Source organism: Salmo salar, chromosome ssa05, assembly GCF_905237065.1.
Source record: "Salmo salar chromosome ssa05, Ssal_v3.1, whole genome shotgun sequence".
In the NCBI taxonomy this organism is placed as follows: domain Eukaryota; kingdom Metazoa; phylum Chordata; class Actinopteri; order Salmoniformes; family Salmonidae; genus Salmo; species Salmo salar.
Genome location: NC_059446.1, coordinates 74,874,045 through 74,894,413, shown reverse-complemented (window position 1 = coordinate 74,894,413; position 20,369 = coordinate 74,874,045). Strand labels below are relative to the sequence as shown.

The following is a 20,369-nucleotide window of genomic DNA, read 5'->3' as shown; positions in this document are numbered from 1 at the left end:
TAGCGGTGGTGTGGATGAAAGGTAATGACAGTCTACTGCCTTTAAACTGCTTTTAAACTTTCCATTGACTTCTCTTTAAACTGCCCTTCTCACATCCTGACCATTTACCTTTAAATGTGCTGGAAAACAGGAACTCTCCAAATACCTGCCTTGCTTGTGTGTGTGTGTGTGTGTGTGTGTGTGTGTGTGTGTGTGTGTGTGTGTGTGTGTGTGTGTGTGTGTGTGTGTGTGTGTGTGTGTGTGTGTGTGTGTGTGTGTGTGTGTGTGTGAGAATGAAAGCCGTGGCGTGTAGAGTATGGGTGTGGTACACTATATGTGTATGAGTTTAATAAAGGAGGAATGTAATTTTCAAAGGATAACTTTTATGGTGTGAGATATCAAGTGTCCATATTAGACAGCTGTTTGTTATGTTTTGACCTCTGACCACTTCCATGTACAAATATTATGGGATGCATTTTCTCCATGGTTTTTGATGGTAGCCCACTCTGGTAGGCCTACATTAAGATCAAATAGCCACAGTAGCCTACTTGACCACCGTTAAAACAAACTTAAAACGGGTACATCCTCAGTGTTCACAGTAAACGCATGCCGGAAGTTGCACAGAATTTTCACATTCAAGTTTGCGCCGCAGCCTCAGCTGGATTCCATGTTCCACAGAGAAGAAAATAATAAGGAAATATTTGACATTGTTAAAGGGCAGAGTGAGTTATGATTGAGACATTGACCAGCCAAAGAGAATGGCTTATGAATGATTGACAGACGTACCAGCCCATGTGGATGGCGTATGCTGTGCGTGTCTCCCGCCCCTCCTGTCGGCTGATGTTCTTAGCTGCTTCAACCACCTCCTTTGTTGTCTGGTAGTCTCTCAGTGACCACTCATGGACCGCAACCTCACCGTACTGCAAAACCCCCACCTGAACACAATCATACACGGTCATGCTAGAAACAAAACCACACACACAATGGTGTCTGGCTGTCTTTCCAATGTAGTTGAGCAAACAGTGGGATATACACAGATAGAACATGACCCCATGTTCCCCCTGTCCTCTACTCGTCCCCATCTCCCTCTCCAATCCTCAACCCAAACCTCTTCCCTTCTGCTACTGACCCCCTCCAAACCCCTTATTCCTCCTCTCCTCTAATCTTCCCCCTCTCCTCTTCTCCCTTTCTGCTCCACTGCTACTTCTTCTCCCCTCATGTTTCCTCTCCCCTCATGTTTCCTCTCCCCTCATGTTTCCTCCCCCCTCATGTTTCCTCTCCACCTCATTTTTCCTCTCCCCTCATGTTTCCTCTCCCCTCATGTTTCCTCTCCCCTCATGTTTCCTCTCCCCTCATGTTTCCTCTCCCCTCATGTTTCCTCTCCCCTCATGTTTCCTCTCCACCTCATTTTTCCTCTCCCCTCATGTTTCCTCTCCCCTCATGTTTCCTCTCCCCTCATGTTTCCTCTCCCCTCATGTTTCCTCTCCCCTCATGTTTCCTCTCCCCTCATGTTTCCTCTCCCCTCATGTTTCCTCTCCCCTCATGTTTCCTCTCCCCTCATGTTTCCTCCCCACTCATGTTTCCTCCCCCCTCATGTTTCCTCTCCCCTCATGTTTCCTCTCCCCTCATGTTTCCTCTCCCCTCATGTTTCCTCTCCCCTCATGTTTCCTCTCCCCTCATGTTTAGGCCAGCTCTTGTGCCAAGTCCATCCATTCATTCTCATCAGATTACCACACTGTGTTGTGTTTCAGTGTAAAGGACTGGCTTGTCTAGTTGACTGAGACTCAACCAACAGAATCCCTAGGATTTCATCACAGAAATGTACAGACACAAACACAAGCACACACACACACACACACACACACACACACACACACACACACACACACACACACACACGCACACACACACACACACACACACACACACACACACACGCACACACACGCACACACAACCTTACCTGCATCTGTTCTGGGCTGATATGGAACTTGCTGAGGATGTTACTGAGGAAGTTCTGGACTTCATACCAGGGATAGATACTATTGGAGCCATCCAGAACGATCACTATGTCCATGTATGTTGCACATCCTGGACAGAAAACACACATTATTGGATGCATAAAGGAACACAGAGAGTACTAAGGACCCACATAACCCCCAAAACCCCATAACCCCCAAAACCCCATAATATGAACTCTACCGTAACAGAGTCACCATTCAGCTGTGATGTGTGTGTGTGTGTGTGTGTGTGTGTGTGTGTGTGTGTGTGTGTGTGTGTGTGTGTGTGTGTGTGTGTGTGTGTGTGTGTGTGTGTGTGTGTGCAGTTACTCTGTGCTGTAGGGGCGATGGTCTCTCTGGGTTCCAGGTCGTCGCTGACAGAAGCACAGATCCCCGTACTGAAGACTGACGTACCACACTCCTGAGACCACAGGGGCGCACACGCCTGGAACACACACACACACACACACACACACACACACACACACACACACACACACACACACACACACACACACACACACACACACACACACACACACACACACACACACACACACGTGATTATTATTACTGCTTTAAGTGTAACATAACGTACACAAGTGTCATATGGTCCTAGCTAGCACTGGTTTATTGGTGAGAGAGCACAAGACAAGGACAGAGTTGACTTCCCCACTGGGCTGTTGGTCAGGTCTGCTACTGAACACACCAATAAACACCAGCAGACTGAGTGGAGGAGAGTCAGACCGAGATAAAGAGGGTGCGAGACTGAGAGAGAGAGAGAGAGAGAGAAGGGGGGGTTACCGTATGACAGACCACGTATTCACCCTGCACACCCTAATTGTCAAACAAACAAAGACAAAGTCTTCTCATGCTTTGTTGATTTCAAAAAAGCTTTTGACTCAATTCGGCATGAAGGTCTGCTGTACAAATTGATGAAATGCTGTTTTGGGGGAAAAACATACAGTGGGGGAAAAAAGTATTTGATCGCCTGCTGATTTTGTACGTTTGCCCACTGACAAAGAAATGATCAGTCTATAATTTTAATGGTAGGTTTATTTGAACAGTGAGAGACAGAATAACAACAAATAAGTATTTGACCCCTCTGCAAAACATGACTTAGTACTTGGTGGCAAAACCCTTGTTGGCAATCACAGAGGAAAACAAAAAGAGAATTACTTGATACATTGGAAAGAATCAACAAAAAAACTGAGCAAACTAGAATGCTATTTGGTCCTAAACAGTGGCAGAATACCTGACCACTGTGACTGAACCAGACTTAAGGAAAGCTTTGACTCTGTACAGACTCAGTGAACAAGTTTATTTATTTACCCTTTTGTACTTTAACTATTTGCACATCGCTACAACACGGTATATAGACATTGGAACTTTTGCGAGTGTAATTTTGTTATTGTTTATTTCACTTTTGTTTATTATATATTTCACTTGCTTTGGCAATGTAAACATATGTTTCCCATACCAATAAAGCTCTTTGAAATGAAATTTAATTGAGAGGGGGGGGGGCTGAGACAAAAATGGAGGGGGGACAGAGAGAGAGAGGGGGGGACTGAGAAAGAGAGAGAGAGAAGGGGGAGAACTGAAAGCGAGAGAGATAGAGAGAGAAAGAGAAAGGGGGAACTGAGAGAGAGTGATAGAGAGTCAGAGAGAGAGAGAGAAGGGGGACTGAGGGAGAGAAATAGAGAGAGAGATGTGGGGAGAGGGAGAGCGAGAGAGTGAAAGAGAGATGAGGAGAAGAATTGGGTATAAGCGAGAGGGGGATATGTCATGGAAAAGCATATAATTGTGGTTTGAGAACAGATCAAATGAAAGAGAGGGAGAAGAGAGAGAGAGCGCGAGGGATGGGGTGAAGAAGTTGTTGACATGTTGGCAGTTTTCATGAGTATTGTAGCAGAGCTGGAACGCAGCAGACCAATAAAGCCATTTAATCCCAATTGTAGTGAATGAGGTGAGGCAGAACAGTCACATAACAATATTGATGTCTTCAAAGCATACTATTTATTTGGCTTTAAAACCAAAGAGAGAGGAAGGGAAAGGAGGAGTGTGGGGAGAGAGGAGAGCTAGGATAAAAGGAACAACATTCATACACACTAGGAGACAAAATAAAAAATGAAAGGAGTGAAGGAGGGAGGGAGGAAAGAGAAAACATGAGTCTGTCATTACAAAGGCCCCAGCACAGCTACAGTACAGACACAGAGACAGAGAGAGACAGGGAGGGATGGGAGAGAGGGATGAGAGAAAGGAAAGAAGGAGAAGAGGGCGAGAGCTGCTATGGCTTTTGGTAGGCCTGTCATTACAAAGGGCTGGAGCTGCATTCTGATCCTGTTTTAGACCCTACCACAGGGGTTAAAATACACACACGCGCAAAAACAGGGTAGGCTGGCCCTGGCATTAGTGAACTGTGTTTGACTCTGCACCTAGAGTAGCTGCAAACTGCTGGCAGACACACACACACACACACACACACACACACACACACACACACACACACACACACACACACACACACACACACACACACACACACACACACACACACACACACACGAGTGGCTGCTTGCTGGCACAGCCACCCAGTAATTCCTCTGTAACCATAGAGATCTGGAAATACCTGGATCAGAAGACTCTGCTAGGACAACGTGGCCCAGAGTGTGTGTGTGTGTGTGTGCTTGAATGTATGGTAAGAAAAGCTGCCCTATAATGAGGGGGGATTCTGAACACACACAGACATGGCATCTAATGACTCATTGAAAAGTCCATACCAAACAAACACACCACCTCCTCCTCTCACCCCCACCACATCCCTCCAGGACTGACTCAGTTCCTACAGCCAAATGTAACCCAGGATCAAACACAAGACCATGTTAGCCCACTGACTCAATCAATTCATCAATCAGTCAACCAGTCAGCCAATGGGACAGAGAACATACCAGGAATCCATCAGGTGAGTCTGGACTGAGGGTCATTCCTAGATGAGAGTTCTTCAGGTTTCTAGATACATTCTGTAACGTGCTCTCACCTGAGACAGAGAGGGAGGAGAGAGATGGTTAATGACATTACCTAGATGCTGAGCTATGGTCAGTTTAGCGGAGGGTGAGCCGATCCTAGATCTGTGGTTGTCTCTCACCTAGGTTAGTTTTGGTGCAGTTGGAGCTCCTCTCCTCTCCCACGATGCATTTGTACACGTCTCCTCTCCTGGTATTGGAAGGTCCATCCCATGGAGCACCAACCAGCATCCTGCATCACAATCACACACACAGCCAATGAGGTAAGAGGATTTTATCAATGCATCCTACTACAGATACACTAATTGATAGCCTGGAGGACGGCAGGTAGCCTGGAGGACGGCAGGTAGCCTGGAGGACGGCAGGTAGCCTGGAGGACGGCAGGTAGCCTGGTGGACAGCAGGTAGCCTGGAGGGCGGCAGGTAGCCTGCCATTGAGCAAGGCAGTGAACCCTAATTACTCCAGGGTCGCCATCAATAAGTGGGTAATCTGTACATATACAGGTTACCCACTTGTGCATGCAGTGAAACAGGACAAATATAAGCACCCCCTTTTTGACCTTTGACAAACACACACACATACAGATGTTGGTACTCACGATTTGTCCCCCGCATTGTCATGCTGTAGCACAGAGAAACCAAACAGGGCCTCCTCTGGACCAGTGTAGATACGAGGCCGCTTAACATCGATGTTGAAACACTCACACAACCCTGAGGGAACATTACAACAGAGAAAAGGTTATAAAAAGGGGTTGTGGGGTGGGAGGGGCTGGGGTTGTGGGGTGAGAGGGGCTGGGGTTGTGGGGTGAGAGGGGCGGGGGTTGTAAGGAGGGAGGGGTTATGGGAGAGAGGGGGTTGTGGGGTGAGAGGGGCTGGGGTTGAGAGGAGAAAGGTGGGTTGTAAGGAGGGAGGGGGTTGTGGGGAGAGAGGGGCTGGGGTTTTGAGGAGAAAGGTGGGTTGTAAGGAGGGAGGGGGGTTGTGGGGAGGGAGGGTCTGGGGTTGAGAGGAGAGGGGGGGTTGTAAGGAGGGAGGGGGTTGTAAGGAGGGAGGGGCTGGGGTTGAGAGGAGAGAGGGGCTGGGGTTGTGAGGAGAGAGGGGCTGGGGTTGAGAGGAGAGAGGGGCTGGGGTTGAGAGGAGAGAGGGGCTGGGGTTGAGAGGAGAGAGGGGCTGGGGTTGAGAGGAGAGAGGGGCTGGGGATGAGAGGAGGAGAGGGGCTGGGGATGAGAGGAGAGAGGGGCTGGGGTTGTGAGGAGAGAGGGGCTGGGGTTGTGAGAAGAGAGGGGCTGGGGTTGTGAGGAGAGGGGGGGTTGTGGGGAGAGAAGGGCTGGGGTTGAGAGGAGAGAGGGGCTGGTGTTGTGAGGAGAGGGAGGGTTGTGAGGAGAGAGGGGGTTGTGATGAGAGAGGGGGTTGTGAGAAGAGAGGGGCTGGTGTTGTGAGGAGAGGGGGGGTTGTGAGGAGAGAGGGGGTTGTGATGAGAGAGGGGGTTGTGATGAGAGAGGGGGTTGTGATGAGAGAGGGGGATGTGAGGAAAGGGGGGCTGGGTTTGTGAGGAGAGAGGAGAGAGGGGGTTGTGGGGAGAGAAGGGGTTAGAGAGAGGGGGTTGGGGGTGAGGGAAATGAAGAGAGTGAAAGAGAGATGGAGCGAGAGAGTTTACATTGCTTTGGCAATGTAAACATATGTTTCCCATTCGAATGAAGCCCTTAAATTGAATTGAATTGAGATGGGGGGAGGGGACAAGGGTAAACAGAGTGACCAAAGATGACCTTTGAAGAAAAAGGGAGTTCAGTCTAGGTGGGAAAAGGAGAGGGAGAGAAGGGGAGAGCAGGAGGGAGGGAGAGAGAGAGAGGGGGTTTGTGGGTTATAAAAACTATGTAGTATAGTAGCTCCCTGTTATACCATACAAACCTGCCCTTTATACACACACACACAGAGAGAGAGAGAGAGAGAGAGAGAGAGAGAGAGAGAGAGAGAGAGAGAGAGAGAGAGAGAGAGAGAGAGAGAGAGAGAGAGAGAGAGAGAGAGAGAGAGAGAGAGAGAGAGAGAGAGAGAGAGAGAGAGAGAGAGGGAAAGCAAGAGAGATACAGAAGAACGAGAGAAAGAGGTAGAGCGACGGAGCAAGCAAAGGAATGGAAGAAGGATAGTTCATTGACTCGCCCAGGGGAGGTGTGTGACTGAGAAAACAGACATGGAAACACACAGGCCAACTGTCAAAATAAAAGCCACACTACACTCTTTATGATGATGTAATTTAAAGAGAGGAGACCTGTGGAGTGCCTTCACACTAAAATAGACTCGAAGAAACACCAGAACATTTTAGCAAACACCCCCAACTGTAATGCATATAAACACAATGGAGATACAGACCTAACAGTTACCCGGGCTAAAACCCCAAACATAGGGTACATACAGGCCTAACCCAGGCTAGAACCCCAAACATAGGGTACATACAGGCCTACCCCAGGCTAGAACCCCAAACATAGGGTACATGCAGGCCTAACCAACACACTGTAAAAAAAAATGCTTATAGCTGCAATATGTTACTTGTTGGGTGACCCGACGTGACCCGAAGTAACAGTTATAGATGTGAGTTATAGATCTGTCATTCTTATTGTAAGCAAGTCTAAAAAGCAGTAGATATGTTCTATGTGCGCTAATTCTATGATTCCCGTTCTTAAGTTTCGTTTTTACATATTTTATTTTGTTTTGTACACCAGCTTCAAACAGCTGAAAATACAATATTTTTGGTTATGGATGGTAGAATGATTTTCTACGCTATACTTGCTTGTTTTGTCACAAAGTGAAATTAGGCAAACTATTAGAATTTTATCAACCAGGAAATGGCGGAGCGATTTCTGCACAGTGCGTCTTTAAGTAACTGGTTTTACAGCCCTTTTAAGTTTACTCAACTTTTCGATCAAGGTGTTACCTGATCTTAACATTTTTTGTTGGCCAAAACATAGCTCCAACTTCTGAAAATGTATACAAAAATGTAGTCAACTTAAAATGATGTGTTTGCTCAACTTACCTCACATGTTCATTCAACTAGAAAGTATTATTTGGACATCTTAACTAAAAAAGGCTTTGAAACCAGTTACACATACATAAACAATGCTTTTGACATACAATATTTTCAACTGACATTTTTGACACGCATGACTACATTGTGCATACTCATTTATACAGTAATTATTATTCAACACATCCTCACCTGGGCTTTGAACTCACAACCTCTTGGGACACAGGACACAAATCTTCCTGCTATATCACTGTGTCTATGTCAATTACTGAGTTCATCTGTATTGCTACACTTCGCACTTCAAAGTAAATCTCAGCTCTGTTAAAAGTACTGAAGTAAAATGATTTTATTTATCATAGCGATTAAGGAGAAACATAAAAATGAGTACTATGCCCACCAACATTAGACTACTATACAGAAAATCCTCAAATTACTGAAATAAGTAACTCAAATCAATGATGAGAGAATAGTCAGATGAATTGATCACTGACACAGACATGGTGGAGTAGCAGGACAATTGGAATGCTGTGAACCAGAAGGTTGTGAGTTCAGCCCCCAGTTGAGGACATGTTGAATATGAATTACTGTAAAAATGAACATGCACAAAGTAATCAAGGAAGTTTAAAACATTGTATGTTAAATGTAACCAGTTGCACAGACCTTCTTAATTAAGATGCCCAAATAATCATTTCTAGTTGAATGAACAAACACATCTTTTTAAGTTGACTGAATTTTTGCGCAAGTTTTTGCGTAAATTGGAGCTAAGTTTGGGCCAACTAAAAATGTTAATTTCAGGCTTTGATCGAAAAGTGTATTAAACTTAAAAAGGCTGTGGAACCAGTTACTTCATAATAATTAGATGAAACAACTAGACTTTTTTATAGTGCAGAAATCACCAGCAGACTGGTGAACAAAACACGCTACCAAAAACCACCAACACACAAACACACAGACACAGTCTTGCATACACACACACACACACACACACACACACACACACACACACACACACACACACACACACACACACACACACACACACACACACACACACACACACACACACACACACACACACACACACACACACACACACACACACACACACACACCACCAACAGAAGGGGATTCCGCAGGGTTGTGAGAAGTAACTAGATATGTTTACTCTCTTTTTCTCTCTGTTTCCCCCTATTCTTCCTCCTTCTCGCTGCTTGCTCCCTCCATCTTATTCTTCATCCGCCTCCTCTTTCTCCCTCCAGATGAATTTCCTTGATTATAGGAGCCATGCCTCTCCCATACAGTAACCATGATCCTGTGCCTCTCTTTCATTGATGTGACATCATAACATCTCTACTGTTTAATCACTTCAACTCTCTTTCATTGTGGCCGGGCATCTCTTTCTCTCTCTCTCTCTCTCACACACACACACACACACACACACACACACACACACACACACACACACACACACACACACACACACACACACACACGTCTCTCATATGTTTCAAAGACTGTCCGTCGCATCACCAAGACCCCATCACCCCTCTCTCCTACCCCCCCCGCCACCTTAACCCCCACTCTCCACTCAAATCATCCCATTTTCATCCTCCTCTTCCTCCTGTACCCCCTCCTCGGCTCTTCACCCTCACCACCAAACCACTCTCCTCTCCTCTCCTGCTCCTCTCTCATTTTCAGCTGGGTTATATGCGTCTGTACCACAGCGTGTCTGACCATGGATCGTCATGACAACTGACTGTAAACATTTATGCAGCCAAACCCCGTCCAGATTCAGATTCCTCTCTCTGTTCAACCACACGATCGGCTCGCGATGCTCTTGCTGCTATGTGTGTGTGTGTGTGTGCGTTTGTGTGTACTGCTACTGAATGATGTATGTATTCGGGGATGACAGGTCAGTGGAGTTGACAGTACAGTGTTACGTGTGTTACAGATGAATGGCAGCCTGACCACAGACGTGTGTTAAGTATGGAGACTACATGTGGCTCTGATTTATGGCATTTCAAATGGACCACCGTCTCTCTATCACAGCTTCTCTCTCTCTCTCACACACACGTTTTCTACTTTAAACTATCTACCAATCTTTCTACCACTCACTCCCATCATTTTATTTTGTCCACTTCTTTATCTGCTCCTCTCCTCTTCATCTCTTGCTATCTTCACATGTCTGCAGTGGCCTCGTGGCTTATACTTTGGTCGTCTCTGGTAGGCCATGCAATGATGACCACAGTATGTGTCTGCCTCTCTGTTTCTCTAGTATTCATTGAATTACAAGGCTTCTCACTCTACCCCCCCCCCACCTCCATTTCTCTTGCTCTCTGACTCACCTCCATCATGTTCTGTTCCCATCTCTATCAGACCCTAGTGGGGTATGGGGGTGGAAGAGAGTGGGAGTGAGAAAGAAAGACAGAGAAGGAAAGAGATATAATGGACAGCAAGAGGGAGGGAAAGAGAGAGAAACAATGAGAGAAACAGAAAGAGACATTGGGAGAAGAGAAAGTGTGTAGGAGGAGGACTGGGAAGAAATTGGTAGAGGAGAGAGAAGAGAGAGAGAGAGATTGTGTAGGAGAAGGACTGGGAAGAAGAGAACGACTGGGGAGAGGATAGGAGAGGAGAGAGAGAGAGATTGTGTTGGAGAACGACTGGGGAGAGGATAGGAGAGGAGAGAGAGAGAGATTGGGAGAAGAGAGATTGTGTTGGAGAACGACTGGGGAGAGGATAGGAGAGGAGAGAGAGAGAGATTGGGAGAAGAGAGATTGTGTAGGAGAACGACTGGGGAGAGGATAGAAGAGGAGAGAGAGAGAGTAGAGAAAGAATTCCCCAGCTATCCCCCCATACACACACCTGTGTTCTACATCTCAGTAAAGCATAACAGAGCAGATAACAGTCCTGGTATGCCTGGTTAACACACTGGGGAGGCCTGCTCAAACCATCAACATCACACACATCACACACACACACATGCATGTCTCAAACAGGTAATGAAGTGTAGTACAGGCTAACCACAAACAGCGTCCGACTACGGTGACTTCAATACATTCCTTCCTCATTCATTCCTCGGGATCAGCAGGAGGAGACAGAGACGTGGCCTGAACAGACAGCAGTGTTGTGTTGTGCTGGACTGGTACGTGGCCTGAACAGACAGCAGTGTTGTGTTGTGTTGGACTGGTACGTGGCCTGAACAGACAGCAGTGTTGTGTTGTGCTGGACTGGTACGTGGCCTGAACAGACAGCAGTGTTGTGTTGTGCTGGACTGGTACGTGGCCTGAACAGACAGCAGTGTTGTGTTGTGCTGGACTGGTACGTGGCCTGAACAGACAGCAGTGTTGTGTTGTGCTGGACTGGTACGTGGCCTGAACAGACAGCAGTGTTGTGTTGTGTTGGACTGGTACGTGGCCTGAACAGACAGCAGTGTTGTGTTGTGTTGGACTGGTACGTGGCCTGAACAGACAGCAGTGTTGTGTTGTGCTGGACTGGTACGTGGCCTGAACAGACAGCAGTGTTGTGTTGTGCTGGACTGGTACGTGGCCTGAACAGACAGCAGTGTTGTGTTGTGCTGGACTGGTACGTGGCCTGAACAGACAGCAGTGTTGTGTTGTGCTGGACTGGTACGTGGCCTGAACAGACAGCAGTGTTGTGTTGTGTTGGACTGGTACGTGGCCTGAACAGACAGCAGTGTTGTGTTGTGCTGGACTGGTACGTGGCCTGAACAGACAGCAGTGTTGTGTTGTGTTGGACTGGTACGTGGCCTGAACAGACAGCAGTGTTGTGTTGTGCTGGACTGGTACGTGGCCTGAACAGACAGCAGTGTTGTGTTGTGCTGGACTGGTACGTGGCCTGAACAGACAGCAGTGTTGTGTTGTGCTGGACTGGTACGTGGCCTGAACAGACAGCAGTGTTGTGTTGTGTTGGACTGGTACGTGGCCTGAACAGACAGCAGTGTTGTGTTGTGCTGGACTGGTACGTGGCCTGAACAGACAGCAGTGTTGTGTTGTGTTGGACTGGTACGTGGCCTGAACAGACAGCAGTGTTGTGTTGTGCTGGACTGGTACGTGGCCTGAACAGACAGCAGTGTTGTGTTGTGCTGGACTGGTACGTGGCCTGAACAGACAGCAGTGTTGTGTTGTGCTGGACTGGTACGTGGCCTGAACAGACAGCAGTGTTGTGTTGTGCTGGACTGGTACGTGGCCTGAACAGACAGCAGTGTTGTGTTGTGCTGGACTGGTACGTGGCCTGAACAGACAGCAGTGTTGTGTTGTGCTGGACTGGTACGTGGCCTGAACAGACAGCAGTGTTGTGTTGTGCTGGACTGGTACGTGGCCTGAACAGACAGCAGTGTTGTGTTGTGTTGGACTGGTACGTGGCCTGAACAGACAGCAGTGTTGTGTTGTGTTGGACTGGTACGTGGCCTGAACAGACAGCAGTGTTGTGTTGTGTTGGACTGGTACGTGGCCTGAACAGACAGCAGTGTTGTGTTGTGTTGGACTGGTACGTGGCCTGAACAGACAGCAGTGTTGTGTTGTGTTGGACTGGTACGTGGCCTGAACAGACAGCAGTGTTGTGTTGTGCTGGACTGGTACGTGGCCTGAACAGACAGCAGTGTTGTGTTGTGTTGGACTGGTACGTGGCCTGAACAGACAGCAGTGTTGTGTTGTGCTGGACTGGTACGTGGCCTGAACAGACAGCAGTGTTGTGTTGTGCTGGACTGGTACGTGGCCTGAACAGACAGCAGTGTTGTGTTGTGCTGGACTGGTACGTGGCCTGAACAGACAGCAGTGTTGTGTTGTGCTGGACTGGTACGTGGCCTGAACAGACAGCAGTGTTGTGTTGTGCTGGACTGGTACGTGGCCTGAACAGACAGCAGTGTTGTGTTGTGTTGGACTGGTACGTGGCCTGAACAGACAGCAGTGTTGTGTTGTGTTGGACTGGTACGTGGCCTGAACAGACAGCAGTGTTGTGTTGTGTTGGACTGGTACGTGGCCTGAACAGACAGCAGTGTTGTGTTGTGTTGGACTGGTACGTGGCCTGAACAGACAGCAGTGTTGTGTTGTGCTGGACTGGTACGTGGCCTGAACAGACAGCAGTGTTGTGTTGTGCTGGACTGGTACGTGGCCTGAACAGACAGCAGTGTTGTGTTGTGTTGGACTGGTACGTGGCCTGAACAGACAGCAGTGTTGTGTTGTGCTGGACTGGTACGTGGCCTGAACAGACAGCAGTGTTGTGTTGTGCTGGACTGGTACGTGGCCTGAACAGACAGCAGTGTTGTGTTGTGCTGGACTGGTACGTGGCCTGAACAGACAGCAGTGTTGTGTTGTGTTGGACTGGTACGTGGCCTGAACAGACAGCAGTGTTGTGTTGTGCTGGACTGGTACGTGGCCTGAACAGACAGCAGTGTTGTGTTGTGCTGGACTGGTACGTGGCCTGAACAGACAGCAGTGTTGTGTTGTGCTGGACTGGTACGTGGCCTGAACAGACAGCAGTGTTGTGTTGTGCTGGACTGGTACGTGGCCTGAACAGACAGCAGTGTTGTGTTGTGCTGGACTGGTACGTGGCCTGAACAGACAGCAGTGTTGTGTTGTGTTGGACTGGTACGTGGCCTGAACAGACAGCAGTGTTGTGTTGTGCTGGACTGGTACGTGGCCTGAACAGACAGCAGTGTTGTGTTGTGCTGGACTGGTACGTGGCCTGAACAGACAGCAGTGTTGTGTTGTGCTGGACTGGTACGTGGCCTGAACAGACAGCAGTGTTGTGTTGTGCTGGACTGGTACGTGGCCTGAACAGACAGCAGTGTTGTGTTGTGCTGGACTGGTACGTGGCCTGAACAGACAGCAGTGTTGTGTTGTGCTGGACTGGTACGTGGCCTGAACAGACAGCAGTGTTGTGTTGTGTTGGACTGGTACGTGGCCTGAACAGACAGCAGTGTTGTGTTGTGCTGGACTGGTACGTGGCCTGAACAGACAGCAGTGTTGTGTTGTGCTGGACTGGTACGTGGCCTGAACAGACAGCAGTGTTGTGTTGTGCTGGACTGGTACGTGGCCTGAACAGACAGCAGTGTTGTGTTGTGTTGGACTGGTACGTGGCCTGAACAGACAGCAGTGTTGTGTTGTGCTGGACTGGTACGTGGCCTGAACAGACAGCAGTGTTGTGTTGTGCTGGACTGGTACGTGGCCTGAACAGACAGCAGTGTTGTGTTGTGTTGGACTGGTACGTGGCCTGAACAGACAGCAGTGTTGTGTTGTGCTGGACTGGTACGTGGCCTGAACAGACAGCAGTGTTGTGTTGTGTTGGACTGGTACGTGGCCTGAACAGACAGCAGTGTTGTGTTGTGCTGGACTGGTACGTGGCCTGAACAGACAGCAGTGTTGTGTTGTGCTGGACTGGTACGTGGCCTGAACAGACAGCAGTGTTGTGTTGTGTTGGACTGGTACGTGGCCTGAACAGACAGCAGTGTTGTGTTGTGCTGGACTGGTACGTGGCCTGAACAGACAGCAGTGTTGTGTTGTGCTGGACTGGTACGTGGCCTGAACAGACAGCAGTGTTGTGTTGTGCTGGACTGGTACGTGGCCTGAACAGACAGCAGTGTTGTGTTGTGCTGGACTGGTACGTGGCCTGAACAGACAGCAGTGTTGTGTTGTGTTGGACTGGTACGTGGCCTGAACAGACAGCAGTGTTGTGTTGTGCTGGACTGGTACGTGGCCTGAACAGACAGCAGTGTTGTGTTGTGTTGGACTGGTACGTGGCCTGAACAGACAGCAGTGTTGTGTTGTGTTGGACTGGTACGTGGCCTGAACAGACAGCAGTGTTGTGTTGTGCTGGACTGGTACGTGGCCTGAACAGACAGCAGTGTTGTGTTGTGCTGGACTGGTACGTGGCCTGAACAGACAGCAGTGTTGTGTTGTGCTGGACTGGTACGTGGCCTGAACAGACAGCAGTGTTGTGTTGTGCTGGACTGGTACGTGGCCTGAACAGACAGCAGTGTTGTGTTGTGTTGGACTGGTACGTGGCCTGAACAGACAGCAGTGTTGTGTTGTGCTGGACTGGTACGTGGCCTGAACAGACAGCAGTGTTGTGTTGTGTTGGACTGGTACGTGGCCTGAACAGACAGCAGTGTTGTGTTGTGCTGGACTGGTACGTGGCCTGAACAGACAGCAGTGTTGTGTTGTGTTGGACTGGTACGTGGCCTGAACAGACAGCAGTGTTGTGTTGTGCTGGACTGGTACGTGGCCTGAACAGACAGCAGTGTTGTGTTGTGTTGGACTGGTACGTGGCCTGAACAGACAGCAGTGTTGTGTTGTGTTGGACTGGTACGTGGCCTGAACAGACAGCAGTGTTGTGTTGTGCTGGACTGGTACGTGGCCTGAACAGACAGCAGTGTTGTGTTGTGTTGGACTGGTACGTGGCCTGAACAGACAGCAGTGTTGTGTTGTGTTGGACTGGTACGTGGCCTGAACAGACAGCAGTGTTGTGTTGTGCTGGACTGGTACGTGGCCTGAACAGACAGCAGTGTTGTGTTGTGTTGGACTGGTACGTGGCCTGAACAGACAGCAGTGTTGTGTTGTGCTGGACTGGTACGTGGCCTGAACAGACAGCAGTGTTGTGTTGTGCTGGACTGGTACGTGGCCTGAACAGACAGCAGTGTTGTGTTGTGTTGGACTGGTACGTGGCCTGAACAGACAGCAGTGTTGTGTTGTGCTGGACTGGTACGTGGCCTGAACAGACAGCAGTGTTGTGTTGTGCTGGACTGGTACGTGGCCTGAACAGACAGCAGTGTTGTGTTGTGTTGGACTGGTACGTGGCCTGAACAGACAGCAGTGTTGTGTTGTGCTGGACTGGTACGTGGCCTGAACAGACAGCAGTGTTGTGTTGTGCTGGACTGGTACGTGGCCTGAACAGACAGCAGTGTTGTGTTGTGCTGGACTGGTACGTGGCCTGAACAGACAGCAGTGTTGTGTTGTGCTGGACTGGTACGTGGCCTGAACAGACAGCAGTGTTGTGTTGTGCTGGACTGGTACGTGGCCTGAACAGACAGCAGTGTTGTGTTGTGCTGGACTGGTACGTGGCCTGAACAGACAGCAGTGTTGTGTTGTGTTGGACTGGTACGTGGCCTGAACAGACAGCAGTGTTGTGTTGTGCTGGACTGGTACGTGGCCTGAACAGACAGCAGTGTTGTGTTGTGTTGGACTGGTACGTGGCCTGAACAGACAGCAGTGTTGTGTTGTGCTGGACTGGTACGTGGCCTGAACAGACAGCAGTGTTGTGTTGTGCTGGACTGGTACGTGGCCTGAACAGACAGCAGTGTTGTGTTGTGCTGGACTGGTACGTGGCCTGAACAGACAGCAGTGTTGTGTTGTGTTGGACTGGTACGTGGCCTGAACAGACAGCAGTGTTGTGTTGTGTTGGACTGGTACGTGGCCTGAACAGACAGCAGTGTTGTGTTGTGTTGGACTGGTACGTGGCCTGAACAGACAGCAGTGTTGTGTTGTGTTGGACTGGTACGTGGCCTGAACAGACAGCAGTGTTGTGTTGTGTTGGACTGGTACGTGGCCTGAACAGACAGCAGTGTTGTGTTGTGTTGGACTGGTACGTGGCCTGAACAGACAGCAGTGTTGTGTTGTGTTGGACTGGTACGTGGCCTGAACAGACAGCAGTGTTGTGTTGTGCTGGACTGGTACGTGGCCTGAACAGACAGCAGTGTTGTGTTGTGTTGGACTGGTACGTGGCCTGAACAGACAGCAGTGTTGTGTTGTGTTGGACTGGTACGTGGTCTCACTCAGATCATGTTTGACATCATACAGGGATCCTATACAGAACAGTTAAACCAGGTTTATAAATAACACTGAGTGTACAAAACATTAGGAACACCTTCCTAATATTGAGTTGCACCCCTTTTGCCCTCAGAACCGCCTCAATTCGTCGGGGAAAGGACTCTACAAGGTGTCGTAAGCATTCCACTGAGATGCTGGCCCATGTTGACTCCAATGCTTCCCACAGTTGTGTCAAGTTGGCTGGATGTCCTTTGGGTGGTGCAACATTCTTGATACACACAGGAAACTGTTGAGTGTGAAAAACTCAGCATCATTGCAGTTCTTGACACTCAAACCGGTGCGCCTGGCACCTACTACCATACCCTGTTCAAAGGCACTTAAATATTTTGTCTTTCTCATTCAAACTCTGAATGGCACACATACACAATCCATGTCTCAATTGTCTCAAGGCCTAAAAATCCTTATTTAACCTGCCTCCCCTTCATCTACACTAATTGAAGTGGATTTAACAAGTGACATCAATAAGGGATCATAGCTTTCACCTGGATTCACCTGGTCTGTATATGTCATGGAAAGAGCAGGTGTTCTTAATGTTTTGTACACTCAGTGTATGGATACATAGATCCAAAAAGCTACTTCTAAACACCCCACCTTTAAGTAAGATGTCTAGTGCCTACTTATTACAGTGTTATACACTGTGGACATACTTATGAACAGGATCATCATGGCGCTCAACATGCTCTACTAGAGTGGGATGGAGGTTGCTAATAGCAGCAAGAAATCTTACAGGGTCTAGCTTTACTGTATCATGCCTTGCAATAGATTACCGTGATTCTGCCCTGTCTAATAATACCATATCTTCATTCTTTTCATGGCCACTCACTGCACAGTAACGTAGCAATTTACTCCCTGCTTATCGACTGTGTCAACACTCATTCCTGGTGAAACTATAATAGTATTTTCTCTGCTCTCCTGCCGTCTAACAGGAGTCAGTGAGTGAGGTGTGGTATGGTAGAGGTAACATGCAGGGGTTGGGAGGTGGGGTAGTCGACATTAACAAGCGTGAAAATGAGTGTGGTTCGTCTGACGGAAATACCGTATTACTATAACTGGAGCTTCTAGGTGAATTCTGGAGAGATGGATATTACTGATAGAATTTAGGTCTAACCCTCCCACTGGCACCAGTGTAGCAATTCAGGGGGGGGGTTATCCAGCAACCAGCAGGAGAGAAGATAGCCCTACACATTGAGGAAGCTATGTAAGCTAATTACCATATTGTACAGTTAAACCTTGCAGGAGGGCAAAAAAGGCCAGACTGCAGAATCCCACTTCTGCCACCAATGTAGTGATTTAGGTGGCAGTCAAAATGGGGTTTGAACCAGCAACCCTGTGGTTAGAGGTGAAAGTGGAAAACCTCTTGTACCATAAAGGTGTAGACCCCATGACAGTGGCTGGGCATTACCTCTCACATGATGTAGGCCTACAGGGAGGCTACATGGAGCTTTCTAAATATCCCTGCCTCAGCCTTTGTACCTTAAGAGAATGATGCCTGCAGTTGTTTAGGTGAATCACTTTCAAGTTCTTTGAGCTTTGACACCTGGAGAAAAGCCATATTGTGTATAAATATAATCCATTATTCATTATTCATGGTTGTTTGAAGATAAGGAGTGAGTCCACTGAGGGAGCTCCAGTAGGTAACTTGATGACCATATCATACAGTTGGACAGGGGAGCAGCAGCAGGGGGGAACCAGGGAAACAGCTGTATGCCTACACAGTAAATAGCTGGACCAAGTCTCAGTATAGAGAATGACCCTGCACACTGTCGTGGATATAGAGGTCTTTCAACTGGTTTACAGGATCAGTGTTTATGTTCTAGGACCTATGATGTACTGTAGGTGCATTAGCTGGCTGTGCCATAAAGGTCCAGAGACTTCTCTGCAGAGGTTGTAGGTCCTACAATGCCATTGGGATAACGAATACACTGATGAACCTGGAACTAGAAAATACCTAATATTCATGAACATGTTTGTATAGGCTATTTAAACTGTCAAAATGCTGTCATTGAAATGACTTTGTAAAGGGGTCAAGGTCGGGGTCAAGGGTTAAAGGTATTCGTGAAAAAAACAGCTCTAGAAAGGTTGAGATGATAGACAACGTGAAAACTCACTGGTTACAAACTTACCTTTGAGGAGAACTATGAACTTGAGGAGTAGCAGGTATTTGTGCAGCTCCATGTTGTAAAGGATGGAAGGGCTTCGTGTTATCTCTCTTTCTGTTCCAGACTTGGGATTTAATTTCCCTAGAGTTCGTTTAAATTCAGTGCTCTAGAGTTCGTTTAAATTCAGTGCTCCGGCATAACAGCGCGAACACACGCGTGGTCTTTCAACTCGCTGTATTCCCCCGGGAACCGTGAAAACCGTAAAAACACAGTTCCAGTGGTATTGCTTGGGCGCGTTGTAATGTAACCGTGTTGTGTTGCTTCCGACAACCCTGCTTCACATATTATTGAGGGAAAAACAGACTACTTAGTTATGGTCTGTTGCTGTAACCGCTATCAGGTTTAACGATAAGTTGATAGCTTTTTAATGAATTAAACAGAAGTTGTTCTAGGTTTATTTTATTTTTGACAAACAGTAGCCTAAACTATCTAAATATTTGTGGGCCTGAATATGTGCCATAAATTATTACCTTAACCTGTGCGCAACTAACACCTCAAATGTCTAAACAACTAGTCAAAAACAACTAAACAACTGATTCAAGCTCAAAACCAACACCTGTCCCGAAGAAAAGTCCAATTTAGTGTCGCTAAACCTTCACCAATGCGTAACAGATTAACAAATGCATGTTTATTGCTTCCAATAAATAAAAACCCATAGGCCTAACTATCAGTCAGATAGTCTACTTTTCTATTGCTGAATGTTCCTCCTGGCTCGACGCTCCAAAAAGTATCCGAAGAAAGTGCCCATATTCATCTTTCAACCAAACCATTTGAGGTAAATCAATGTTTGGGTTTCTTGACAACTTTTCTGTTTCAATTTTCACACTTCTGGTTGGTTATATCCATCTTTTTCGTCGTTTTCCCTCATTTATAGCGATTGTATCCCTCTCTGAATAGTGGAGTTTAACTCCTAAAGAACAATCAATAGCGCTTTTATTCCAGCGCGAGGAGCCCTTCCTTCCCTCGCGCGTCCCTCTCTCTCAGCGCGCGCCTGGTTCGCATTTTGAAAACCCCAAACGACTTTATCTCTCTTTTTATCTCTCTCTCTCTCTCAATTATATCTCTGTCTCTCTCTCTCTCAATTATATCTCTGTCTCTCTCTCTCTCAATTATATCTCTGTCTCTTTCTCTCTCAATTATATCTATGTCTCTCTCTCTCAATTAAATTTCTCTCTCAATTATATCTCTGTCTCTCTCTCTCTCTTTTTATCTGTCTCTCTCAATTATATCTCTGTCTCTCTCTCTCTCAATTAAATTTCTCTCTCAATTATATCTCTGTCTCTCTCTCTCAATTACATTTATCTCTCAATTATATCTCGGTCTCTCTCTCTCTCAATTCAATTTCTCTCT

The 20,369-nt window shown here is 47.6% G+C and overlaps 1 protein-coding gene across 1 annotated transcript in view; it reads right to left on the bottom strand.

The window, feature by feature from the left end:
• LOC106605814 (integrin alpha-10) overlaps positions 1-19,993 on the bottom strand; it is a 46,736-nt gene extending 26,743 nt beyond the window's left edge. The window contains exons 1-7 of the mRNA XM_045718883.1: positions 18,984-19,993; positions 5,601-5,712; positions 5,125-5,234; positions 4,928-5,016; positions 2,310-2,424; positions 1,943-2,070; positions 766-914 (exon numbers count right to left, since the gene is read on the bottom strand). Coding sequence (XP_045574839.1) covers positions 766-914; positions 1,943-2,070; positions 2,310-2,424; positions 4,928-5,016; positions 5,125-5,234; positions 5,601-5,712; positions 18,984-19,035 — 755 coding nt within the window. The 5' untranslated portion in view covers positions 19,036-19,993. The remainder of the gene's footprint in view (positions 1-765; positions 915-1,942; positions 2,071-2,309; positions 2,425-4,927; positions 5,017-5,124; positions 5,235-5,600; positions 5,713-18,983) is intronic.
• Between the last annotated feature and the right edge of the window lie 376 nt (positions 19,994-20,369).